General features: G+C 43.8%; 1 protein-coding gene across 5 annotated transcripts in view; it reads left to right on the forward strand.

Moving 5' to 3' along the window:
* Window positions 1–20,868, forward strand: part of SHROOM3 (shroom family member 3) — a 384,232-nt gene extending 363,364 nt beyond the window's left edge. For 4 of the 5 annotated variants that reach the window (XM_060187904.1, XM_060187905.1, XM_060187907.1 and 1 more), the window contains 5 exons: window positions 2,190–3,089; window positions 5,279–5,767; window positions 9,130–9,280; window positions 14,992–15,264; window positions 19,162–20,868. In XM_060187904.1, coding sequence (XP_060043887.1) covers window positions 2,190–3,089; window positions 5,279–5,767; window positions 9,130–9,280; window positions 14,992–15,264; window positions 19,162–19,515 — 2,167 coding nt within the window. In that variant the 3' untranslated portion in view covers window positions 19,516–20,868. The remainder of the gene's footprint in view (window positions 1–2,189; window positions 3,090–5,278; window positions 5,768–9,129; window positions 9,281–14,991; window positions 15,265–19,161) is intronic. The other variant, XM_007519854.2, reaches the window with a different exon arrangement.
* The last annotated feature ends 4,293 nt before the right edge of the window (window positions 20,869–25,161 follow it).

Below are 25,161 nucleotides of genomic sequence, written 5' to 3' on the forward strand. Positions count from 1 at the left end.
ATATACCAGTTTGTAGGATGTTTTAGTACTGTTTCTCTTATTCTCAGGCTTTCTAAATCTCTGAGTAAGTAACTGAAGGTTATCTAAGGAATTACATCAGATTCTATTTCATTCGGGGTTCTATTAGAAGATACTATGTTAAATCTAGCTCATTCCCTGAAGCAGGGGTAGGGATTTTTTTTTCCCTGCCAAAGGCCACTTGGATATATATATTTGTAACATCATTCACAGGCAATACAAAATCATCAACTTAAAAATTAGCACGTATGGGAGTCAGGCGGTAGCACAGTGGGTTAAGCACGGGTGGTGCAAAACTCGAGGACTGATGTAAGGATCCCGATTCCCGCCCCCAGCTCCCCACCTACAGGGGAGTCACTTCACAAGTGGTGAAGCTGGTCTGCAGGTGTCTCTCCCCCTCCTCTCTCCATTTCTCTCTGTCCTATCCAACAATGACAAGAAGAATAACTACAACGTAACAACAAGGGCAACAAAAGGGAATAAATAAATAATTTTTTAAAATTAGCATTTAGTGTTGCTATGAAAAAAGTCCCAGTTGCCTTAGCACCAGCAGACCAAATGTTTTTACAGACTCATAAGCTGGACATTCCTTGCCCATGCCCTACAGTCTGTAAAAAAAGTATCTGGGCAGGAAAGAACATTGTATGTTGAAGACATACTGAGAAAGGACTTCATGCCAATTGCCAGGGATGCCGAAATGAATGTGACATGAGAAATAAAAGCAACCCCAGCAAATCTCTTGGGTTTCTAGTCTCCCCATTAGGGAACCCATCAAGAACTGAATAGCCAAGCCTAGACTCTGAGAGGTTCTTGGTGCAGAAACTGCCTCTGAATGAAATGGATGGGGGGGGGGGGGGGGCTGGCAAATCTGAGAGAGAGCCCTTATTCAACCATCTGTGTTTATAATGAAAGATATCAGCACTAAAGAAGCTAAATTTATTTTCTTTGCAGTCTTTTCCTTCCATATGCCACCCTGTCCTTGCCTGGCACCACAAGGATTTCTTGGCAGGCTTGCGCCAAGCTCTGACTTAGGATGGAGCCATAGCTCCCTCAGGACCAGGAACTGTGAAATGAAAAGTGCCATCTGCTCTCCAGGTCCACTGGCATACTAGTCAGGGAGCTGCAAAAGTGAACTTCACAGGCCATGACAGCTGGCTGGAGACTATTTGACTTAGCATTCACTCTTGCATGGCAGGCAGGCAGGCAGGCAAGTGGTGCCCACAGACCCATTTGGTTTCTTTAGTTTCCCCTCCCCTTTAGAACACATCAGCAATTGTATTGAAAGCTGTTGGGTTTTTCCTGGAGCCTTGAGGACAGATGTTTAAATCACCATGAATGAGGCACATCTGCTTGTTCTTGTCAATCTTTCTGCAGAGGGTAACTGCTTATTAGTTTTTAGAGAGACCCCTTTTAAGAAATGAAAATTCATGGTCCAGGAGGTGGTGCAGTATTCAGGTGCTGGACTCGAGTATCCTGAATTCTATCTCTGGCAGCACAAGTACCAGTTCTTTATCTCTCCCCTATCACTCCCATTAATAAATAAAATCTTTAAAAGAAAGAGATGAAGTAAAAACAAGAGGAGAGCAAGAGAAAGCAGTCAATAAAGTCTGCAGCTTGAGCAGCTTACCTTTTCAAACAGACCTCTCCCGTGGGAAACATAGGAGAGAAGGAGGTAAGATGCTCCCCAGAGTCAGCTCCTACAAGGAGCCCAAGGAATGGACCTGCTGGAGCCCACCCGCCGATGCTACGTCACGAAGGCAGGACAGTCCTCAGGCTAGTGAAGGGAAAGCCTTCCCGCCCAGGTTTGCCATGTGAATGCCTGTAGTTTATATGCCTGCCTGCTATGTTATTTTGACTTGACTCTTTTTTTCCCAAGATTTATTTTTATCAGAGCAAGAAGACAAAGAATAGATGGGGGTGGGAGACGAGAGCTCTGTTCAACTCTCCATGGCCCATGTGGTATCAGGAATCAAAGTTGGGGCTGCAAGGCTTACAAGTCCTATGTTCTACTGCTTGAGGTCTCCACTCCCCCCCACCCCCACTCCCAGTCTATACTTGGTTCTTTGTCAGAACAGCTAGGAGGTGACTGCAGTTTCTGGGGCTCTTGTCCTCCCTGTGTGAAATGATCCTTTGGCCCTGTGTGTAACTCTTGCATTTGTATTCCATACCAGGTTACTCAGCTATTCAGAAAAAGGCCAAGAAGAGATGGGTTTACTCAAGCACCCCCCTAGCCCTCACTGGGGTAGTTCAGGCTACAACTCGGTCACCAGTTCCTTGGCTCCCACTGAATGCCCTGGAGCTCTGGACCATGAGGGGCAAGCCAACAGAGCACCTGGCCCCAGGCCGCTGCCCACGGGGACACAGGGGCCTCTCACAGACTCCAGGGCCAAAGTGCTGACCCCACTCAGCCCATCTCCGCCATCCCCAGTCCCCTCTAGCTTCTGTTCACCAGCAGCCAGCGACCCACCACCCAGAAGAGACTGTCAGGTGAGGAAGCAGCCTCTAACACCGTATACCCCAGCAGTGACCCACAGAAGCAATGGCCACGGCCTGGCCCAGGCACCCAGCCTGGCCCAGGCACCCAGCCCAGAGCCTGCAGCAGAGGGAGCAAGGAAGAGGGTCTCCCTGCCTCAGCGGCCTCCCCCAACATGGATGAAGTGGGCACATTCTGTCCGTGAGGACAGTCTGCCTGAGGAAGCCTCCCCACCCGAGTCTGCAAACCTGAAGCACTATCAAGGCCAGCAGAATCTTCCAAGTTTAAGCAGCACTTCAGACCCAGACACACCCCTGGGAGCCCCAATCACGCCAGGGAGGATCTCCCTGCGAATATCCGAGTCGGTCCTACGGGCGACCCCACCACCACAGGAGGACTATGACGACGAAGTGTTTGTGAAGGACTTGCACCCAAATGCCACTTCCATCCCCACCTGTGATGCTCTTCCACCACCCCCACCCCCACCCCCAGAGCAGGAAAGCCCCGTGGGTAACTCAGCTGCCTTCCCTCCACCTCCACCACAAGTTCTGTACGAGGCACTGCTGGACAACGAGGGCTACAGGGAGCTCCACACTAGGTAAGCAGGCAGACTCTGGAGGAAAGGCTTCAGCTGAAGTGGAGAAAGGTTTTCTGCATTAACGTGAGATTTTTCACAGAGCCAGGGAGGTCACTTAGTGGATATAGCACACATTCTTCTATGTGTGAGGCCCTGGGTCCTACCATAGGACACCAGAGACAAAAACAAGTAGGACTCAGAATGGATGGTGGTATGGTGCTTTGGTGTCTTCTCTAATATAAAGTAGTAATTGTGCCAAGGAAGTGGCTCTATTGTGGGGCACTTGCTCCAAGGTCCTGGGATTGCTGCCTAGGCCACATTAAAAAACACTTTGGGATTGCCTCCCTCCAGCATCCTCCGAGGCTTCTGTTGGCTATGGGAGAGCCTAGAGTAGAGCTCATGTGACTGGCAGACCTGGCTCATCTGTTTACCTTGCGTGGTCACTGAGCACCAGGGGGTAAGAGTAGTGAAGTGAAAACCAGAGCCCAAGAGGCAATATTGCTCATCTGTGGATATAAACATAACACACACCCCATGTCCCTCTGCCCTGCCTATGTTGAGTCCGTGAAGAAATGATCGATCCAAAGGCACTGGGAAGATAGCATAATGGTTATGCAAAAAAAGTTTCATGCCAGAGGCTCCAAAGTCTCAGATTCAATCTCCCGCACCATAAGCCAGAGCTGGGCAGTTCTTCTTCTAGCGTTTGCCCTTCTTCCGTAGCCAGTCAACAGCGTCAGGTTGAAAGCTGTCAGGAGCTGCTTGTTGCTGGCTTTGAAAGTGACTGGGATCCATGTGGATTCAGTCGGCTAGGAAGAATCGTCAGTTTCCCCAATGAATGGGTACTGATCTGGTCTCTCTCATAAGACAAATATATTTTGACTTAAAATATATTTGAGAAGAGAAATGAGCCAAAGAGGCAGGCAGACAGAAGATGAAGGGGTCACTTTAGTACTGATAGAATTCATCCTGTAGCATCTGGCTTCTGCAAATGGAAGTGGGCTTCCTGATACTGAATCTCAAAAGGTAAACTGGTCTGCCCAGTTAGTCACAGGCCCTGTTATCCACACACAGGTACATGCAGAAGGTCAGTGGTGTTTAAGAAAGCACCTGATCTTGGAAGCCAGAAGAATAGGGAAGAAGCTTTTTCCTAACACACCCTTCTTAGAACAAGTGATCCCTTAAAAAACCAGAATACACATTGCCTGATACCACTTTTGAGGTGATTCCTCTAACCACCACAAGAGTCATCTGAACTTTTCAGAAAACTCTGGAATCCATGTCTACAAAGCAAAAGACACACAACCTCATATGGCCAATTAAAGCACTTTAGGAAACTGCAGTTTCAGAACTGGGTGGTGGCATAACTGGTAAAATGCACATATTACAGTGTGCAGTGATCTGGGTTCAAGTCCCTGATCCCCACCTACAAGAGGGGAAATTTCACAAGTGGTGAAGCAGTGCTACATGAGTTTGTTGGGTTTTTTTTTTTAAGCTTTATTTATTTTCCCTTTTGTTGCCCTTGTTTAACATTGTTGTGGTTATTGATGTCGTTATTGTTGGACAGAGAGATGGAGGAGGGGAAGACAGAGGGGAAGAGAAAGACAGACACCTGCAGACCTGCTTCACCACCTGTGAAGTGACTCCCCTGCAGGTGGGGAGCCGGGGGCTCGAACCGGGATCCTTACGTTAGTCCTTGCGCTTTGTGCCATGTGCGCTTAACCTGCTGTGCCACCGCCTGACTCCCTGTTGCTGTTTTTTGATCTTTCCACCCTCTCTCAATTTTTGTCTATATCCAAAATAAGTAAAGTATTTTTAAAAAAAAGAATCTGCAGGGTCTGGGTGGTGGCCCACCTGGTTGAGTATTCATGTTAGAACGTGCAAGGACCCAGGTTCAAGCCCCCAGTTCCCACCTGCAGGGGGAAAGCATTGTGAGTGGTGAAGCAGGGCTGCAGGTGTCTCTGTCTCTCTCCCTCTCTATCATCCCCTTCCCTTTTGGTTTCTGACTGTCTCTATGCAATAAATAAAGATAATTAAAAAAATTTTAAAAAAAGAATCTGCAGTTTGGAGGAATAATGGCCTTAAGAGTACATACACCACCCCCTCCTCATCACACTCCTGATGTGGGAAGAAGTTGCAGCTTTCTCTGAAGTAGAAAGATCCCCAGTCTTCCTTCATTCTCTGTTGACTCCTTTATTTTTTAATATCCCCAGCAGCTCCAGCAAAGTTGCCAAGGTGACAGTTGCCAAGGAGAGGCCTGAAGCTGCCTGCTCAGTTGGTCTTCAGACACTGGCTTCCAGATCCCAACCTGCTCTCCAGGGCTCAGAGACCAATGAGGCCAACCTGAACCTCACCACAGATGCTGTGGTCCAAACTGCTAGGCCTGAAGGAAAGCAGCCTCCTGTGCAGACCCAGAGCTTCGGCCACAACACAATCCTTGATGGGTCTCAGGATAGAAACAAGAACATTACCACAGGGCCTCAGAAGTGCACGGAAGATATCAGAACTGAGACACTAGCCAAGGAAATTGTCCACCAAGACAAATCCCTGGCAGTCATTTTGGACCCAGACTCCCGCATGAAGACAACCATGGACCTGATGGAAGGTCTGTTTCCCCAGGATGTTTCTGTGCTGAAAGAAAATGGCATAAAGAAGAAGGCCATGCAGAAAACTGTCTCCTGCCTAGGACAGGAAGGCAAGAGGTAAGTCCTTGGTAATGTCCCAAAAGAGACTGATTCCTTGTCCTGTTTTCCAGTTTCCAAAGGCCCTCACTTGAGAGTTAATAGTCCATCTCAGCCTTAGGCAATTACTCTGAGGAATTGGTTGTGGGTCAGACTGACCTGGCACTTGCCCAACCACAAAGGTGTAGTAATAGAATAATTGCCAACAACACCCATGCATGTTCTTTGTGTCAAGCATTGTATTCCTCACCTGTTACTGTAGATATCTCTGTTAATCTGCACAAGAGCCTTCTGTGATAGGTAGCGATTGTATCTCCATTTTATACTTTAGGAAACTGAAGCACAGTGAAAGTAGGGAACATAAGTGATGGTGCCTAGATTTGAAGTTGGCCCTGTGACCATGCCTACTCTCCTAGTGATGACACAGAACTCTGTCTTCAGCAGATGCACTGCTGCCTGTCCTGTGTCACATCTAAGAGAGCGGAGCAGCGAACATGACAGGCCACCTGGAGGGAACTTGAGCCTTAGAAAAAGGAAGAAAACTAGAGAAGTAGATGGACTACCTTTGAGTTGAGGTGGGGCTTTGCTCAGATCCTGAAAATCAGGACAGATTTGAAGAAGGCATGCTCTGGAAATCTGTCCAGCCTATGCACCTCAGCTCCTGAAGCTCCCTGAACAGTGTTTACTACCCATGTCTTCACACCCCACCAGGGGGCAAAAGGACCCACAGCAGTCTGTAGTTTCCAGCCTTTTGATTTCTCCCCAGACCCTTGGCTGATGGCAGTCTTTTCTTTTTCTTATTAATGAGACATGAACCCAGAGCATCACTCTGGCACGTGATACCAGTGATTGACATCTATTGTGAGAGTCCAACACTTTACTGCACCAACTCTCAGGTCATGTTTAATTTCCTTAAAGGACTACTATGGGAAAAATTCAGGGTGATTTTTTCTAAATTTTAATGGTTTTATTAGTGATTTAGTAATGGTTTTCAAGATTATAGGAATATAGTTCCACACCCCAGTCACCAAAGCTCTGTGTCCCCACCCTGCCATAGTTTATTTTCAGTGAAAACCGTGTGGCTTGACGGACAAGGTCTCAGCAGTTTGTGGCTTCCAGACTAAATACAAACAGAAGATTTCATCTGAATGTGGGCTTTTGTTTTAGAAATTGACAACTGATTGTTACTCAATTACCACCAGGAATTCCATGTTTTGATGTGGGTGAGAATGGGAAAAGAAGAAAGAACAGAGTTCTGTGTACTTGGGAGATTTGAGATGTTATTGTAGAGCCTGCACACAGGTCACCTTGTCTGTCCCCTTGTTCGGTTTTGGCAAACAGTCTAATGTGAAGCAACCTTTCCGGACCCGTGTGCTTAACAAGCAGTCATAGCAGAATACCTGCAATGTGCAAGGCCAGCCTAGCCCGTGGGTGCCAGCAGGGGCCCGAAGAGGAGTTTCTATAGGTCTGTCTGTCAGGCCACCACCAGGGGTGGCCAGTGAAAATTAGGTGGTTCTGTTTACTTCATTACATTCCAACCACTTACTGTGGGGGGAAAAAGGTTTCTTAGTATAATCAATGTAAAAGTCAAGCTCTGACTGTATTGAGACCTCCCTCAGGAACTTCAGATGGGCAGCAAGCGCCACCTACTGGTGGAAATGAGCAATATATTGCCATTCCTAAGAAGCAATGACTATCTCAGGGAAAACATTTATTAGGCCTTTTTCCTATTTTTCATTGCTTTTAGGAATATCCAATTAAAAAAAAACTGGGGTCAGGCTAAATTGGGTTAAACACGTATGAAGCACAAGGACCTGTGCAAGAATCCTGGTTTGAGGCCCCAGCTCCCCACCTGCATGCAACTGACTTTACAAGTGGTGAAGCAGGTCTGCAGGTGTCTATTCTCTCCCTCTATCTACCCTGCCCTCTCAGTTTCTCTCTGTCTTATTAAGAAAAGGGGGGGGAGTCCACCAGAAGCAGTGGATTTGTAGTGCCAGCACCAAGCTCCAGCCACTGGAAGCAAAAAAAAAAAAAAAAAAAAAAAGAAGAAGAAAAAAAAAATTTTTAGGTGGTCTGGGAGGTGGCACCATGTTGATATAGCACTGGACTCTCAAGCATGAGGTCCTGGGGTTCGATCCTCAGCAACACATGTACCAGAGTGATGTCTGGTTCACTTTCTCTCCTCCTATCCCTCTCATTAATGAATAAATAGAATAAAAAATATTTTAGGTCTTTTTGTTCCATAGCAAAATGATGATACACATATTAATACTGTAAAAAAAGTATAGTTGAAATATCTCTTTAAGGGAAGGTAGCAACAGTGCAGAAGACTTTCATGCCTGAGAATCCAAGTTCCCAGGTTCAATCTTCACACCACCATACACCAGGAGTGAACAGTGCTCAGTATAGAGAGAGGGCCAGACGATGGCATATCTGGTTATGCACACACATTACAGTGCACAAGGAGCCAGGTTTGAGACCCTGATCCCCACCTGTGGGGGAAGAGCTTCATGACTGGTGAAGCAGGGCTGCAGGTGTCTCTACCTCTCTACTCCCCTCTCAATTTCCCTGTCTCTACCCAATAACAAATCAATAAAAGAGAGGAATCCTAGATTATTCCCATCAAGTTATTTACTCACTGGGTGGGCTCTGACTGATACTGTGTGAGCTTGACTGTAGTAAAACAAAACACTAGCAAGTGATAGAATTTCTTGATTTGTTCTCTAGCCTAGAAATTCCCCTGCTGTGCAATCAATGAGTAGATTTCATATTTTGTATCTGTTGTTTGTAGACCAGTGAGCTCTAGATTTCCCAGACTTATTGGAAGTAACGGGCTTACATGAGAAGGAAGATTGATAAATGCTCAAGCAGCAATTATAGTAGACATTAGAAATATTATGGTTAATTCTGGAGGAGTAAGAAATAATTAAAGCCTGAGATTTGTGACATACTTTTACACTGAGTGAGTCATGACATATATCATTTAAAAAATATTTTAATGAAAGAGACCAAAGTGCTGCTTAACTCTGGCCTCTGGTAGTGCAGGGGATTGAACCTGGGACTTCTGAGTCTCGGGCATGAAAGTCCTTTGTGTAACCATCATGCTGTCTTTTTTCTGTTTTTATAATTATTATAAAAGGGAGGGAATGTCAGATTAAATGACTTAGCCAGTCATCTGGTAAGTCCACAGTCCTAACTCCTTTCCCAGTGTTGCCAATGGTGGCTCCAAGGGTCTGACACATAATAATACTTATTAGCAAGTATTTCTTGGTTTATATTAATTTCCATGAAAGTGGACCATTTTTCTTTATACATTTTGGAGTGGGCAGGATGTTTCTAGTATGTACTACCTTTGGCTATACTCATTGTTCTTTATGATCCAGGAGTGAAGACAAGGAGCCAGTGGGGGTGTTGGTTAACTGCCCAGCCTACTATAGTGTGTCTGCTCCCAAGGCTGAACTGCTGAACAAAATCAAAACCATGACAGAAGAGGTGAATGAAGAAGAGGAGCAGGCAGATGTCAATGAAAAGAAGGTAAGCAAAGGATGGGGACCTTTGTTCTGCTGTTCCCAGATAGACAAGAACCTGGCAGGGTCTCTGGCTCCTGATGGCAGAGGTAAAAGAAGCCTCTTGCATCACCAACCTCACTCTGGCCTTCAGTGGACTCATTTCCCTGACCCTGGAAGTAATTTCCTCACTGCTCTCCTGTGAGTAGACAGGGCAACAGTAGCTACTGCCGTCTGCATGTATACAAAAGTGAAGGTGAGTGGGACTGAGTTACTTCCTAAATGCCAGAACTAGAACCCAGTTCCCCTGCCACCAGATTCTACACACAGCTGCCCACACCAGTCTCAGTGCTGGCCAGCCAACACCAACAGCATGCATGGTTTTTGTTTCACATCAGAAAACCAAAACGAATAAGAGAGACCCGCCAAAAGATAGACTCTGAGAAAAACCTTTTAGAGTCCCCAACTTTTGCACTACCTCAGTGAACCGCTTGAAAGAGGAGTACTGCAATTGATACTCTTACAGAAATGCAGAATGGTGAGCATTTAAAACATGACCATGCTGCACCGCTGCTTCCCATGGTAAGCCCAGCTGTGCTGGCAGGGGAGAGCTGCTTGCCATTCCACTGCCTACAGCCCTGCACACAGCTCAGGCCTGTCCCCAACAAGGACTCTTTGTTAACACTGGGCTCTTGCTGAGCCTGGCATGTTAGTGGTTTTCAGTGGCACCAAATCCAGGAGAAACTTTGTGAGTGATTCTGTTTCCTTTATTCTCTATGTATCCTAAACCCACAGGATGCAGATCTTGGGAGCAGGGAGTGATAAGAGGATTGGGGTTTTTAATTAATTTGACAAATAAAGCACCGGGAAATAGCTCAAGATTGGTGGACACGGGACTTGCATGTACTAGAGTTGTGTTCTAGCATCTCTCGATCTCCTGTAATAAATTGTATTTAGTCTTTTTTGCAACTAGAGCACCTCTCAGCTTTGGTTTATGGTAGTGCTGGGGGGGATTGAACCTGGACCATTAGTCTCCAGTATGAGAGTTTTTTACATAACCATTATATTGTCTGCTTGGCCCAATTTTATTTATGACAGAGGGACCATTGCCACACCTCCTGGGCTACTTGTATTACTTTTGTTACTGCTGTGCTTCACCATTCCTACCCAACTTTTTCATATAGAAAGTAAGAGACAGAAGGAAAAATACCAAAGCACTAAGCTTTTTCCAGTGCAGTGGGGGCCAGCTCACAAGAAAGCAGGTGAGGTGCACTATATAAGTGAGCTCTCTTTGCCCAGTCCTCTCCCGACATGACTAAGAAGGTAGGTAGGACCACTGGATTTGGTCTGTATTTATCCCAAAGAGATAAGTGCCAAGTTGCAGTAACATCTTTTAACTGAACATTTTACAGTTTTTATTGTGTTTTATGTGCAGACTTACTCAGCTTTACAGCAATGTGGCAAATTACTCATTAGTTTCTCCTCCCATCTTTATTTTCCAGCTGCTTTTTTTATCACTTTATTATCGCGCTCTCATTCTGAGGATTAGGTGGCAAAAGTATTTTTAGACTTTTAAGGGAGTGAGGATTTAGTTATCACAGGAAGTGACACTGGGCACCATTTATTGCCCACTTCTGGCACCTGGATATGGGCCATGTCTTTCACAGCATGCTGAAGTGACACCAGGATGGCCATGCTTTACAGTGATATGTGTGACCTGAATTCAGGGGGAGTCAGGACAGCAGTAGAGCCACATTGCAGTGATAATGTAGAACACAAAGTCTCATGTTGAAATAAGATATTAAAGAACAGAAAGGACTGGGGAGAGACAGCACAATAGTTATGCACAAAGGGGCTGGAAAGATCACAGCAGACTTGGTATGAAGTGCTGCAGAGTTTGGATTTTGTGTGACAGGTAAAAACCCTCTGAGATTTTTTTTTTTTCCCAGTGGTACCACTTACATCTGCTTGGGAAACTGAAAATATGTGAGCTTTAAATTGGTTTTGAAAGCATTTTTTTTTTAATTAGAGCAAATTCAGTATCACTGTGGCACATGTGATGCCAGTATTGAACTTGGGACCCTCATGCTTGATGGTCCTCTGTGCCACCTACCAGCCCACATATTAATATTTTCTTCATAAAGTTCAAAACAGAGTTTTCTCCCTGACATGCACACTTTCCTAGTGCATTCTTTGTTGCTTTCTTTTTAATACTATATTAAATGAGAGCAAAACACCAATGCACTGTTTGGCTTGTGGTGTTAGGGGTTAAACCTGAGATCTTAAAGCCTCAGGCAAGAAAGTTTTTTTTTTTCCTTCAGGGCTTGGCTGCCTGCAGGCCATTTTTTCATGCCCTTATTGTTGAATAGGACAGAGGGGGGAGAGAAAGATAGACACCTGCCTCACTGCCCTTGAGCTACTGCCTGCCCCCCCCCTTTTTTTAACTCTTGGTCATTCCCTAAGATTGTTCAGAGGCAGTATGTATATGATTATCCAGTTCTGCAGAGTAACAGCTTGTTGTTCCACATTTAAAATTACTTAAACCCTAAGACATAATTCTTTTTTTTAAAGAATATTTATTCATGAGAAAGACAGGAGAGAGAACTAGGCATCACTTTAGGCCATGTGCTGCTAGGGATTGAACTCAGGACCTTGTGCTTGAGAGTCCAGTGCACCACCAGAGTTCTGTGTCCCCATCCCCCTTCAGTGTTCTCCCAAGGTCACAGATAATGGATCGACTTTATAGCTATCAAGCTATATTTCTATATATCTAATTTTTTTTTCCCTTCAAAATCCCTGGTGACAAATGCTTTGGGTCCTAGTGGAATTGGGATTCAGAGCCCTTTAGTCGTCTTCTTTATCCCTCTGGACCAAAGATCTGTTTGGAGTGCAAAAGGTAGAAAGTGTGACTTCTGTAAGGCTTCTTTGCTATACATGGATGGAATCATAGCAGTGTCTGCAACTTGGTGATTGAAAGGCAATAAGATATAAAGCAAGACAAAAATGGTAATAAATGGAACCAAAAGATAGGAATAGAGATCTTAGGGTGGAAAGGAGCTCATGTCTTTAGTTAACATAGTGGTGGATTAAAAATATTATGTCAAAGTTGATTATAGAACCAAGGAGACAGATGAGGGTGAGATTATCTCCCAAACTTGATGAAAATATATAAATGTAGTTGTTTACCACATTTATCACAAGACCCTGTGTAGCCTCCAAAGGACATATCTTTATTGGATAGAGACAGCCAGAAATCAAGAGGGAAGGGTGGAAGAGAGACCGAGACACCTGCAGCCCTACTTCACCATTCGCAAAGCTTCTCCCTCTGCAGGTGGGGACCTGGGTCCTTGCACACTGTAATGTGTGCACTCAACCAGGTGCGCCGCCACCCAGCCCCAACTGTTTTTCTTTCAGCACTTGCTTCCATGGCTTCTCGTGAGAATACACCCCCATTGTAACACTTTTCCTTCTAAATACAGTGTGGTGGGTTTTCTCTGACTAGCTTAGCACCGAGAGAGACACCTGCTTCACCACTTGGAAAGTGTCCCCCTCTGCAGCTACTTTGTATGCACTAATCTCTTTCCTCTTTGGGGGATACTCAAGCTAATAGTTCCACAAACCCCCAAGTTCTCACTTTCCTGTCTCCATTCTGTGAGTGATTTTAAAAGTTTCAAAAAAGTGATTTTAAAAGTTTCATTGTCATGACACACCAGCCCCTGTACAGACAGGGCTTGGGGTCTCTTCAACATAATGTCTCTGAAAACAAAAATGAGAAAAGACTGAGTGAGCTTTAAAATCTCCCCTTCACCCTCATCCTATGTCAGTGCTTCCTTGGTAGCTGTCCTTTCAGCACTGCTGCCCTGCACAGGAGTCTGAGTGACATTCACACAGAGAGGACACATTTGCAATTTTAAAATCATTACCAGCTTCTGAGAACCAAATAATGAGTTTTTTTTTTTTAAACATATCAAGTTATTGATAAATATTTCCTCCGTTTTTTTCCTTCTGAGGAATTCAGGGAGATAGCAGAGCAGTTTACTCAACAGACTTTATGTTTGAGCATCGGAAGTTCAGTCCTAGCACCACCATAAGTCAATCCCTTTGACCAGAGCACTGCTTAGCTTTAAAAATGAGAGAAGTTGATTTGACTAAGCAGAAAGCCAACTCCAAGATTGGAGATGGTAAAATTTTGAGTGGCAAGCCTAGAGAATGCATTATAAAGGACTAGGTGGTGGCATGCCTGGTGCACAAGGACCCAGGTTCAAGCCCCTGGTCCCCAGTTGCAGGGAGAAAAGCTTCACAAGTGGTGAAGTGGGGCTACAGGTATCTATCAAATAAAAAAAATTTTTAAGATAATGCAACATCTCATCTAACTGAAAAGCAGGAGTGATAACATTTCACTTCACACTGCCCAGAAGGAATGTGAGAGGCAGTGTTTGTTTCCATCCAGAATCCTTGCTGCTTTCTTCATGGGGAATGATCACGCTTGCTAGACATTTCCCAGGAAAATTAAACAATTAGCCTTATTCTTTCTATTCCGCCTGAATTTTTCTGAGCAGACTCTTCAGTTGAGGACTAACACTTTTTTTTTTCCCAATGCTGCATTTGTCTTTTGCAGTGACGATCTTAAACAGTTTGACGAAAGCTAAAGATAATAACCCATGATGAGATGGTGCAGCAGACAAAACATGAATCTTACTAACCTTGAATGCACCTAGATAGTCAGGTTCTGGACAAACAAGTATTCCCTCCATTGCTTGTGACTTATTCTGTAGTACTGATTTACAAATAAGTCACAATAAAATTATTTAGAAATACTGTATCTATCTGGTTAATTTCAAGCCCAAGAAGAAAACACAGTGGCAGCACACCTGACTTTCTTGCTTGAAGCTCCTAGGTTTAGCCACCAAAGCCACAATAGAGCCCTGCTCTTGTTAAAAAATAAAACTTTTTTTTGTACCCCCAAAATAATTTTGGTCCATACTCACAGAGATAGAAATGTTAGGGGAAGGTGACCAGGACCCAGAAAAAGGAAGGACATTTGGAAGCAGTAAAAAGTATAGATAAGGGTAGGACCATAGAAAAAACGAGCAAGTATATTTAGTTATTGAAATAACAGTCGACCTTGGGGGGGAGGGGCGCACAGGACTCTGGTGGTGAGAACAGTGTGGAATCCTTTCCCTGTTATCTTGTAATTTTGAAGTCTATTTTTAAAAATCTGCTTATTATTTTTCTACCAGAATGTTGATGGTTTTGCAGGGGACTGAATCTGGTACTTCACAGCCTCAGGCATGGGAGTCTCTTTGCATAACCATTATGCTACCCCTCAACCAATCTATATTTTAAAAGTTGCTTTTCTTGCAACAAAAAACTAGTAGGCCTAATATAAATGAAGTCAAACTTAAAACCAGTCAGAACTAATATGACACATTATGTAGCTTTGGTGCAATGGAACAAAGTACTAAATTGTAGTTTTCTCACCCATTGAGCTCTATACAACCTAACAGAGTTGAATGAAGCACATTACTAGGCAAATAGTGTTATCCCTTGAGGGCAGAACAGGTTTAGAGAAAGGCAGCTATAGGCATTCAGGGAAAGAAAAGAATATTGTGCTGTAATGTTGGAGGGCCAGTCCATAGAGTAGAGGAGCCATAAAGACAGGTCAGATGTAACTGGGAAGGAGGGGTCTTTCTTAACAGCCAACTAAGCTTTGCTGTGTATCTCCTCTTGTCTCTCCAGGCTGAGCTCATTGGGAGCCTCACCCACAAACTTGAGGCCCTACAGGAAGCAAAGAGGAGTCTACTGATGGACATCAAGCTCAACAATGCATTAGGAGAAGAGGTGGAGGTGTTGATCCACGAATGCTGCAAGCCCAATGAGTTTGACAAGTACAAGATGTTCATTGGGGACCTGGACAAGGTGGTGAACCTGCTGCTCTCCCTCTCAGCGCGCCTGGCCCGTGTTGAGAATGTCCTTAGTGGCCTTGGTGAAGATGCCACTAATGAAGAAAGGGTAGGTGACCTGGAAATTCATCAGGTTTGCTCTCTGAGCCCACATACAGAGAGGTACAATTTAGATATGGCCAATTCTGATGTTTCTGGGGATACTTAGAAAAATCCTGACACTATAATTTTCCATCACAGAAAAAAATAGTAGCATGATGAAATGATAGTAAAAGAAACAGGGTCAACAAGACTCGGAGATAAGAAGGCACAAGTGAGGGACAGCTGGCACTCAGTGGGGAAGGAGCAGTAGTGCTGGGAATACTAGATAGGATTCAAACTCCTCCTGCGACAGGAGGCACTGTGTACCCCATGCCTTACATGGGTGGGGGGGGGGGTCTGCTGCATTTTCTTCACTACACTAAACTTAAGTCAATATATAGGTGTGTGTGTAGTAAGTGTTCCAGTGCCAGGGAGCTTTCCCATTTCTCCTAATATATTACACTTCAAAGGAAAGACTTTTTTTTAATTCAGATGGAAATTATTAAGGACCATGAGATAGCTCAGTGATAAAGCACAGGACTTAAAGCCTAGTTCCTAGCATCACCTATGCCAGGGCTGTACTGTGCTCTTCTCTGTTCCTCTGAGCATCCTGTAAATGTGCTAGACTTAAATATCCTTACCTGTTAGGTTGTCAGAAAAGTTATAACACATTTTTGCATGAAGAAAGGGGTCAAATGATGGCACACCTGCTTAAGCGTACACACTACAGTGTGTAAGCCCCTGGTCTCCATCCAATAATAAAAAAAATAGCAATACATCATGACTTTTCTGACAACCCAATAGAAATTATCAGTACGGGAGTCGGGCTGTAGCGCAGTAGGTTAAGCGCAGGTGGCGCAAAGCACAAGGACCGGCATAAGGATCCCGGTTCGAACCCCGGCTCCCCACCTGCAGGGGAATCGCTTCACAGGCGGTGAAGCAGGTCTGCAGGTGTCTATCTTTCTCTCCTCCTCTCCATTTCTCTCTGTCCTATCCAACAAGAATAACACAAAAAGGGAATAAATAAATAAAATAAATATTTTTTTTAAAAAAAGAAATTATCAGTACATGCTTTAAAGGGCTTATCTTCTTCCCGATCAGCAGTTAATGATCACAAGCTAAAACACAGCCCCCTCCCCATAGCTGAAGGAACTCACCATGTAGTGTGGCCAGGAGGGCTTTCACATAAGCAGCACTTAGATTAAATTCTTCTAGACTGTATTTAAGTGGGCAAAGAGAAGGAGGACTTCACTCACCATTTAGGACACAGTCAAGAACTGGTATGCATGTGATTGATATAGCTAGAGAATATTGTTATGGCTTGGCTTCACCAGTCTAAGCCAGCTCTTTTAGACAGACAGAGGGAAAGGTCCTCACAAGTCCATTAGTTTGAAACTGGGTTAGGTGAGCAATCTTGCTAACCCAGCTTGGTTTAATCTTAAAAGTAAGAGAACTGACAGGAGGTAGCTGGCTGGCTTAGTGAGTAGGGGTGAAGGAGCCCCAGTCAGAACTGTAACTCTAAGGCTTTGGTGACTCTGATCATCTCTGCTGCCTGTAAGGGGGAGCCAGAGATCAGTGCCCTATCTGCTCTCAGCTTCTCTGCTGCGTAGATCTGGAGAGACACCAAACACACCAGGATGTCAGACTTTAGACTCCAGGCTGAGATGGGCAGAAGCACAATTCCACAACATAAACAGCCTGAGAATGGTGCTCTTACTGTAAGTAACTGTTCACTTAGGCAGTTGTCAGGGGGATGGAGAAATGGAGTGAATCAGCAAGATTTAGTAGATGAAGGGACAGGCAGAGCAGAAGGCAAGGTAGTTTCCAGATGGACCACCTGGGTATATGCTGCAGATACCAGGACTTGTGAAATAGCACTGCCTTGCACACAACTCAAGTTCAGGCCCAGACCCCACAACATTGAATAAAGCATCAGTTCTTCCTTCTCTTTTCTAAAGGGGGAGAATCAGACGTGGTAAGCAGTTTCTAGTTAGGGGAAGATAAAGTTCTAAAATTTGATCCCAACACTTAAGTGCATGCACAGTCTTAAAAACTATAAATAATGTGCTCATCTTCAAAATACTCTATATACTTTTGTGACTAGTATTCTAGAGGTAGAAATAAGGAGAGGAGAATTATTCCCATCATCAGGTTACTGGGAAAATGAGAATCAGGAGGAGTATTCATAAGGCTCCAGCTAAAACTCCAATTAAACTTTTTTTGGACCAAAGCAATGCTCAGTTCAGGCAGCTGGTATACTGGGAATCAAGTCTGGGACCTGTGCACTGCCACTGTATCTCTCTCCCCAGCCTGTAGCATTTTGGGGCACTATGATGGGTATATGAGGTGCCCTGCCATTCTCTAATGCTTAAAATATTTCATGATTTTTAAAGGAAAAGGCTCTCATTTTATCTCTCTAGTATTTTGGAAAGTATTTTCATTCAGAGTCAACTCCTAAGTGATGTGTTTGGTGAGGGAAGCTTATGGAAATAGAGATATCTGTAAGACCTGACACTAGCTCAGGGAAAGACAGAACCTTTGTTTATTTACTATGGTATGTATACTTAAATTTAGCCCTTAAAGATAACATGCTACCTTACTGCTGGGTTTATATGACACTCAGTAGGGCTGATGAAGATAGCTCAGCTGGTAGAGCACCTGCTTTGCTCAGGCTTGAGTCCAGCCATCATGGCACTGGGGGAGCTGTAGTCTCTGTCCCTCACTGTCAAAAGAAAAATGTCATTAGGAGGCCCTCAAAATTAAAAGAAACTCATAGCTGCTTTCATTGTTGAGTAGAATCTCTTCCATATTAAATTCAGAGACCTTAAAAAAAGCACTTGCTTTAGAGTTGGAACTGATGTTTCTAATTTTTGCTATAAAATGGTCACCTTCTTCTTCTAGCGTTTGCCCTTCTTCCGTAGCCAGTCAACAGCGTCAGGTTGAGCCTGATGTCTGCTTGTTGCTGGCTTTGAAAGTTGACTGTGGATTCAGTCAGCTAGGAAGGACTGTCAGTTTCCCCAATAAATGGGTACTCACGGGATGCTCCATGAGAAGGTCGATCCAATGCATCCCAAAGGGTCACCTGAAAGCTTGTTAGTCTGGATCTCTTGGTTCAGTGGGAGGAAAGAGGCCTGAAAATGTGAATCTATAAGGGACCTTGATTATCTTCCTCTTCTCACCATCTCTGCCACTTAAAACATAAATTTTATTGACTTTACAAGTTAGAGACTCATTTATGATTAACCCTTAAATAATATGGATTTGAACCACTCTGGTTTATCGTCCCAGGGTTCCTCACCACAATTACAGAGGGGTGAATGTGCAGCCATGACCCCTAGACTAAAAGGGACTTAGAGCTTGTTAGGAGTCCCTAGCACCCCCTCCTCCAAACACAGTTGTTCAAAGGTCAACCGGATGTGCAGCATAAAGATCCCGGTTCCAGCCCCAGGCTCCCCACCTCTCCTATCCAACAATGACTATAATAACACAAAAAGGAAAAAACAAAAAAAAAGCTCTTCGAGAATCAGCCCCCTGCCTTTAGAAAGGCAAGCATTTCACAGTCCCGTGAAAGCTTTGGGGCCAGAGAAATAGCATAGTAGAGAGACAGGCACTGACTCATCTGGAACACACACACCCAAATTCGAGCCCCCAGTCTCCACCTGCTGAGGGGAATGCTACAGGAGTGATGCAGAAGGTGTCTTTCTCATTCCCTTCCCTCCCCTATCCAATAAATCATAAAGAAAAGGAAAATGGTCACCAGGAGCAGTGGATTCATAGTGCAGGCACCAAGCCTCAGTGTTAGAAATTTAAAAAGACAAGTAGCACAGCAGATTTAAGTCCTAGGTTCAGTCCCCTAACTGAACAATGCCCCGATCAGTAAGGGAGAGAGAGTTCTTACCTGCTGACCTTCCGTCTCCCCTGGCAGAGCTCACTCAATGAGAAGAGGAAGGTCCTGGCCGGGCAGCACGAGGATGCGCGGGAGCTCAAGGAGAACCTGGACCGCAGGGAGCGCCTGGTGCTGGACATCCTGGCCACTTACCTGTCGGCCGAACAGCTCCAGGACTACCAACACTTTGTGAAGATGAAGTCAACACTCCTTATTGAACAGCGCAAGCTGGATGACAAGATCAAGCTGGGCCGAGAGCAGATCAAATGCCTACTAGAGAGTCTCCCTGTGGACTTCATCCCCAAGGGGGGCACCCTGGCTCTACCCCCCGGCCTCCAGGACGAGAAGAGCCCGCTAGGGGCAAGTGCCTCCAGCAGTCTTTCTCCACGATAACCCCCCCTTTTCTCTCAATGCTGTTTAATCTGGAACATGTTTTCACTATAACCCCCCATTGAAACTGTATGGGCAATGGGGGTTTTGCTAGATGAAAGGAAGAAATTCTGTCTTGGGAAAATACCCGTATTTCTTTTCACCTTTCATGATTAATCTGAGAGTTTGAATGCTGCTGGGAACTCAGTCCTTTCCTCCATTGTGACTTTGTAGTAGTAAGGAAAAAGAAAATCACTGGAATTGTGAGAACTGGTTGGAGGGCACTTGATCACTTAGCTTTTAACGGGTGGAGGGAGGCTCCCTAGATTAGTGTGTCGCCCTCAGAACAGGTCACAGTGGCCTGTCCTGATGACATGTATGAGCACTCATGAATGAAGGGCATGCAGCGTAAAGCCTTAAAAACACACAGGAGGAAACAACAACCTCCAACACTTATTTATATATATATTTTTTAAATGAAAGATCATGTTTGTGTGTGCTAACCACTTATTTGTTTTTGTGGTGGACATAGACATTTATGTTTGAACTTTGTATTTTGTGAAAAACCTAATGAAGTGAATTCCAAAGATAGTCACTGAGCATGGACACGTGTTTTTCCTTGACTGCTTATGTTAAACTGTATAAGGAGACAGGGGCATCCCAGTTACCCCACTAGCCTCACCACTTCTGCAACAAGTAAAGTATACCTTCCCCAGAATCTGCTTCATACAACACAGTCACACATTGTTTCCTCATTGTGATAGGAAGACAGAGATTTAGTCCAAGAACAAGCCAACTCCAAACAAAATTCATGCTGTGCTATTACTGAGGGCTTCTCCACAAGATTTTTGCTAAGTGTAGTCTGGTGAATTTTATCAGTGTTTTACTGATTTTTTTTTTTTTTTTTTTTTAATGAGAGAAAACTCAGGGCCTCGTGCACACAGGTCAGACCCACCCACTGTACCACCTCCTGGGGCATTTAATGATGTTTTCCAATAAAATTTTCCTAAAATGTTAAAATGATTTTGCAATCCTGGTCTTGAGTAATAACATCTAGAGGCCAATGACCCAATACTTTGAACAGATGGTACATGCCAAACTGCATTTTTAATACTGTTTTTCTTTACCATGTGCTTGGTTTGGACTTGTAAGTACTCTTAACAGTCTACCAGATAATTAGGAGAATTAGCTATTGGATTGTTGGAAAAGTTGTAACTCATTTTTGCATAGAAAAAGTACATTGGGCAGGGGAGACAGCATAATGATTATGCAAACAGACTCTCATGCCTTGAGGCTCCTAAGTCCCAGGTTCAATCCCCCACACCACCATAAGCCAGAGCTGAGCAGTGCTCTGGTGTTTCTCTCTGTGTGTCTCTCTCTCTCAAAAATAAAATAAAATAAATTTTAAAAAAGAAAAAGTACATTATGACTTTTCCAACAACCCAATAGAATACCAAATGTTTCCCTCCCATAGTACATTTTAACTACTTAATGAAGTTTACCTTTTGGTTAAAGAACATTAGAATTTTATGTCTGAGCCCCAGTATAGGTGTCTTTTAATACGTTAAAGCCAGTAAACAAAAGTTTCTTGTGAGCAATCAGCCAGAGCTATCGCTTTGGTCTTTGAAATGTTATAGACTAACTTCTCTGATAGAAGGAAAAGGCACTAGCTAAAGAATGTCTTTAATCTTTCTTACACAGAGGTGCCACTTTCCCAGGAACCAATAACAATAGCCATACTACAGGGTCATGAAGGAAAGAAAAACAGTGCACCTGACATCAATACCAATTGTGTCTTGTTGACACTGAGTGGTTCCTTATGGACCAGGTAGAAGCTCTCAGCTCTTAGTGAAATTCCTGAATGGGCCCCAACTCCCAATATCTAAATCACTCTCAGTACTTGATGGAACTCTGTACATATTTCAGTTATTTTTCTAACTTACGCATGTCAAAGAGACAGCCCCCACCATTAGAGTTCAGGTAATCACAAATACTTGAAAGCTATGACATTTGTTCAATAGCATCCCTTGTGCTACAATAAAATGTTACTCTGTTGTGTAAAATGAAAATGAACCAAGTGTGACTTTGACATCTAATTCAGAAGGTAGCTATTTATTGTAACAGTACCTAATCTCAGCTAAGAAAAAAAAAACAAACTATGAACCCAATTTTCAATGCTTTTAACTTATGTCTTTCTATTTTATATTTTTCTCCCTCCTTTAAGACAACTATCTGCAGCAGAACAAACTATCCCCACCAAATTCATGAGCTTAACAATTGTGAGATGTTTTGGTCAGTATTTCAGGACATACTGATGTCATCAAGAATGTTCAGTCAGGAGTCTAGGTGGCGGCACACTGGGATGAGCACACACGCTACCAGGCTCAAGGACTAGGATTGAATCCCTGCTCCCGCCTGTGGGGAAGACACTTCACAAGTGGTAAAGCAGGTGTATAGGTGTCTCTCTTCCCCCCTCCTCTATCAAATAAAATAGAAGGTAAAGGAGAAAATGACTACCAGGAGCAGTGGATTTGTAGTAACAGAGCCAAGTCCCAGCAATAGCCTAGGTGGCAATTTAAAAAAATAATTTTAAGGGCTAGGGAGATAGCATAATGGTTATGTGAAGACTTTCTTGCCTGAGGCACCAAAGGTCCCAGGGTCAGTCCCCAGCACCACCATAAACCAGAGTTGAACAGTGCTCTGGTCTCTCTCTGTGTGTAGATCTTTCTATCTTTCTCATTAAAAATAAATAAAGTTTAAAAAATGATTTTAAAACACTTAGTCAGTTGTCCCTGTGACTGATTATATTTGAGATCACTATGCTGAGCCAGGCAGTGGTGTGACACACTGCAAAGTGCAAGGACCCTGGTTCAAGCCCCTGCACCCACATGGGGGAAGCTTCAGTGGTTAAGCAGTGCTGCAAGTGTCTTTCCCTTGCCTTTTCTCCCTCTGCTATCAAATAAAAGGGATGGGGTGGGGGAAGAGATGAAAACATGGTCACCAGGAGCAGTTGATTCATCATGTAGGCACCAAACCCCAGCAATAACCCTGGTGGCAATAAAAAACAAAAAGAACTATATCCCAGGGACAAGGAGGCAGCATAGTAGTTATGCAAAAATAAAAAAAACCAGTTCATGCCTGAAGCTCCAAGGTACCAGATTCAAGCTCCAGCACTACTACAAACAGAGCTTACCATTGTTAGGAGAAAACAAACAAAAACTATAGTCTATTGGAGAAAGCTTCAGTGCTGTGGTGTCTATCTGAATGAGTCAGACCGGAGTGATGAAACACCAGCAGTAACAACAAAGGATCAGGTGGGATGGTCCTGCCATCATGCATATGCTGACACTCAAGAAACCTGTCACTTTCTAAGAAAAGAGTCTGTACTGGGACAAAATTATTTCCTTGGCCACCTGAGAAGTTCCCAGACCTGTTGCTGCTTGTTGGCTGACTCAACCTTTTCTTGTGCTATTTTTGTTTTTTGTGGCTGTCAAAACCCAAAGAGTGCAGGGAGGACCCACAGTGAGAGTATTTGAGTTTCTCTGACCAGCCAAGGCTTTGGTTGAGCACGCCTAAGAATCTGTACCATGGGGTCCTGTAGGGAGCAGAAAGGCCTGAGATCTTCCTTCACCTTTATGTGTTAGAGTGTATGTGTTTGTTTTAAGGATATAAGTTTTATTCACTTTACCACTGGAAAGCAAAAAGAAAAACTTCAGCCAGAAATAACTTCACTTGCCCCAAGATGTTACTTTGTCAGGAGAAAACGAAATATTGTGCTGTTGAGAGTAGTCATGACACATTTTTACACAGAACACAATCAAATATAGCATTCTTTTCCTACAGCCCAATAGATCATTACTGCCTTAACTCTTTAGAAGAAACATGAGATCAAATGATAAAGACCATTTCATGGGGGCCAGGTGGTGGCGCACCTGGTTGAGTGCACATATTGCAATGCTTAAGGACCCAGGTTCAAGCCCCCGGTCCCCACCTGGAGGGGGAAAGCTTTGTGAGTAGTGAAGCAGGGTTGCAGGTGTCTTTCTCTTTCCCTCTGCTTCCCCCTTCCTCTCAGTTTGACTGTCTATCCAATAAAGATAATAAAAAAATAAATTTAAAAAGACCATTTCAACATCAAAAGGGGACACAGGAGTACAATTTATTTCTAAATAAAACCTTTTCCTATGGGAGCTCATTCAATACTAACTGAATCATGGCTGCTCAGCATGTAGTCAAGATACTATCTGATCTGGGCCAGGAAGTGGCACACCTGGTTGAGGGCACATGTTACAATGTGCAAGGACCCAGATTCAAGCCCACCTGCTGGGGAAAAGTTCAGAAGCAGTGAAGTAATGCTGCCCCTCCCTCCCTCCCCCTTGCCCCTTCCCTTCTCAAGTTCTGTTTTAAATAAGTAATAAGCAATAAAGTAAAATTTAAAAGATACCATCTGGTCAGAAATACTACAGAGCTTATTAAAGGTGTTAGTTGCTAGGATACTAAAAGGAAGTTGAGAACCTGAACTTTATACTCCAGGTTATGCTGATGCATTTTAGTATTTGAGAGCCAATGACACCAGTAATTGGTACAGTTCCTATTGTTATAACCATAAAAAAAACTAGCATGAATTCATGTAACAATTACAAAATTTTAGTGGCCTGCCCTGTTCACTCTCATTCTACAGTATAAGTTAATATTATCTGTACTACTGAATAATATCAAGGTTGTAATACAGATTTTTCCCTATGCACTTTTTTTTTTAAGTTGTTTATTAATGATAGAAGAAAGAATCAGAATGTCACTCTGTTACATTCCATGCCAGGGATCAAACTCATGTTTGTTAAGTCTAGTCACTATAACACCTCTTGGGCTACTTTTTTTTTGTGGGGGGGGGGCCTTTATTGATGGAGTTACACTGCTCCAGGTTGACTTTCAGATACAGAGAAAGAATGAGAGAAAAACACAACACCTTCTACCAACACAGGCAGAAGGAGCCAAGCTTAAATCCCTATATTTGCTCTAAATTTGAACGATGTATTCAGGCTTAACTGTGCTAATCATTTCTCCTCAAAAAGGAAGCAGTTTATCACACAGTGTCAGTTGTCTAATGTTCTCGGCATGATATTTGCATTAACCTGAAACCACAACTGACCATTTTCAGTGGGGATCTTACTCAGGTTTCTGATATTTCATTGCCAATCTCATACTACACGTCACAGTTTCTCTCAGCTTGAACTTCACAGTCATGATAAAGTGGTGACTGTACAAATTAAGGAAATTCTGCACCATGCTCCAGAACTAAGGGAAAGTTTCTATGGAAAGATTAACCTGGAGGGGGTTGGGTAGTAGCTCACTCAGTTAAGCACATATTTTCTTTCTTTCCTTCCTCCCTCCCTCCCTTCCTTCCTTCCTCCAAGGTTATCATTGGGACTCAATGTCTGCACTATAAATCCACTGCTCCTGGAGGCCATTTTCCCCATTTTTGTTGCCCTTGTGGTTTTGTTATTGTTGTTATAACTGTTGTTGCTGGTGATGGATAGGGCAGAGAGAAATCAAGAGAAGAGGGGGAGAGGAAGATAGACACCTGCAGACCTGTTTCACCGCTTGTGAAATGACCTCCCTTCCCTAAAGGTGGGAAGCCAGGGGCTCGAACCAGGATCCTTATGCTGGTCCTTG

Source organism: Erinaceus europaeus, chromosome 3, assembly GCF_950295315.1.
Source record: "Erinaceus europaeus chromosome 3, mEriEur2.1, whole genome shotgun sequence".
NCBI lineage: Eukaryota > Metazoa > Chordata > Mammalia > Eulipotyphla > Erinaceidae > Erinaceus > Erinaceus europaeus.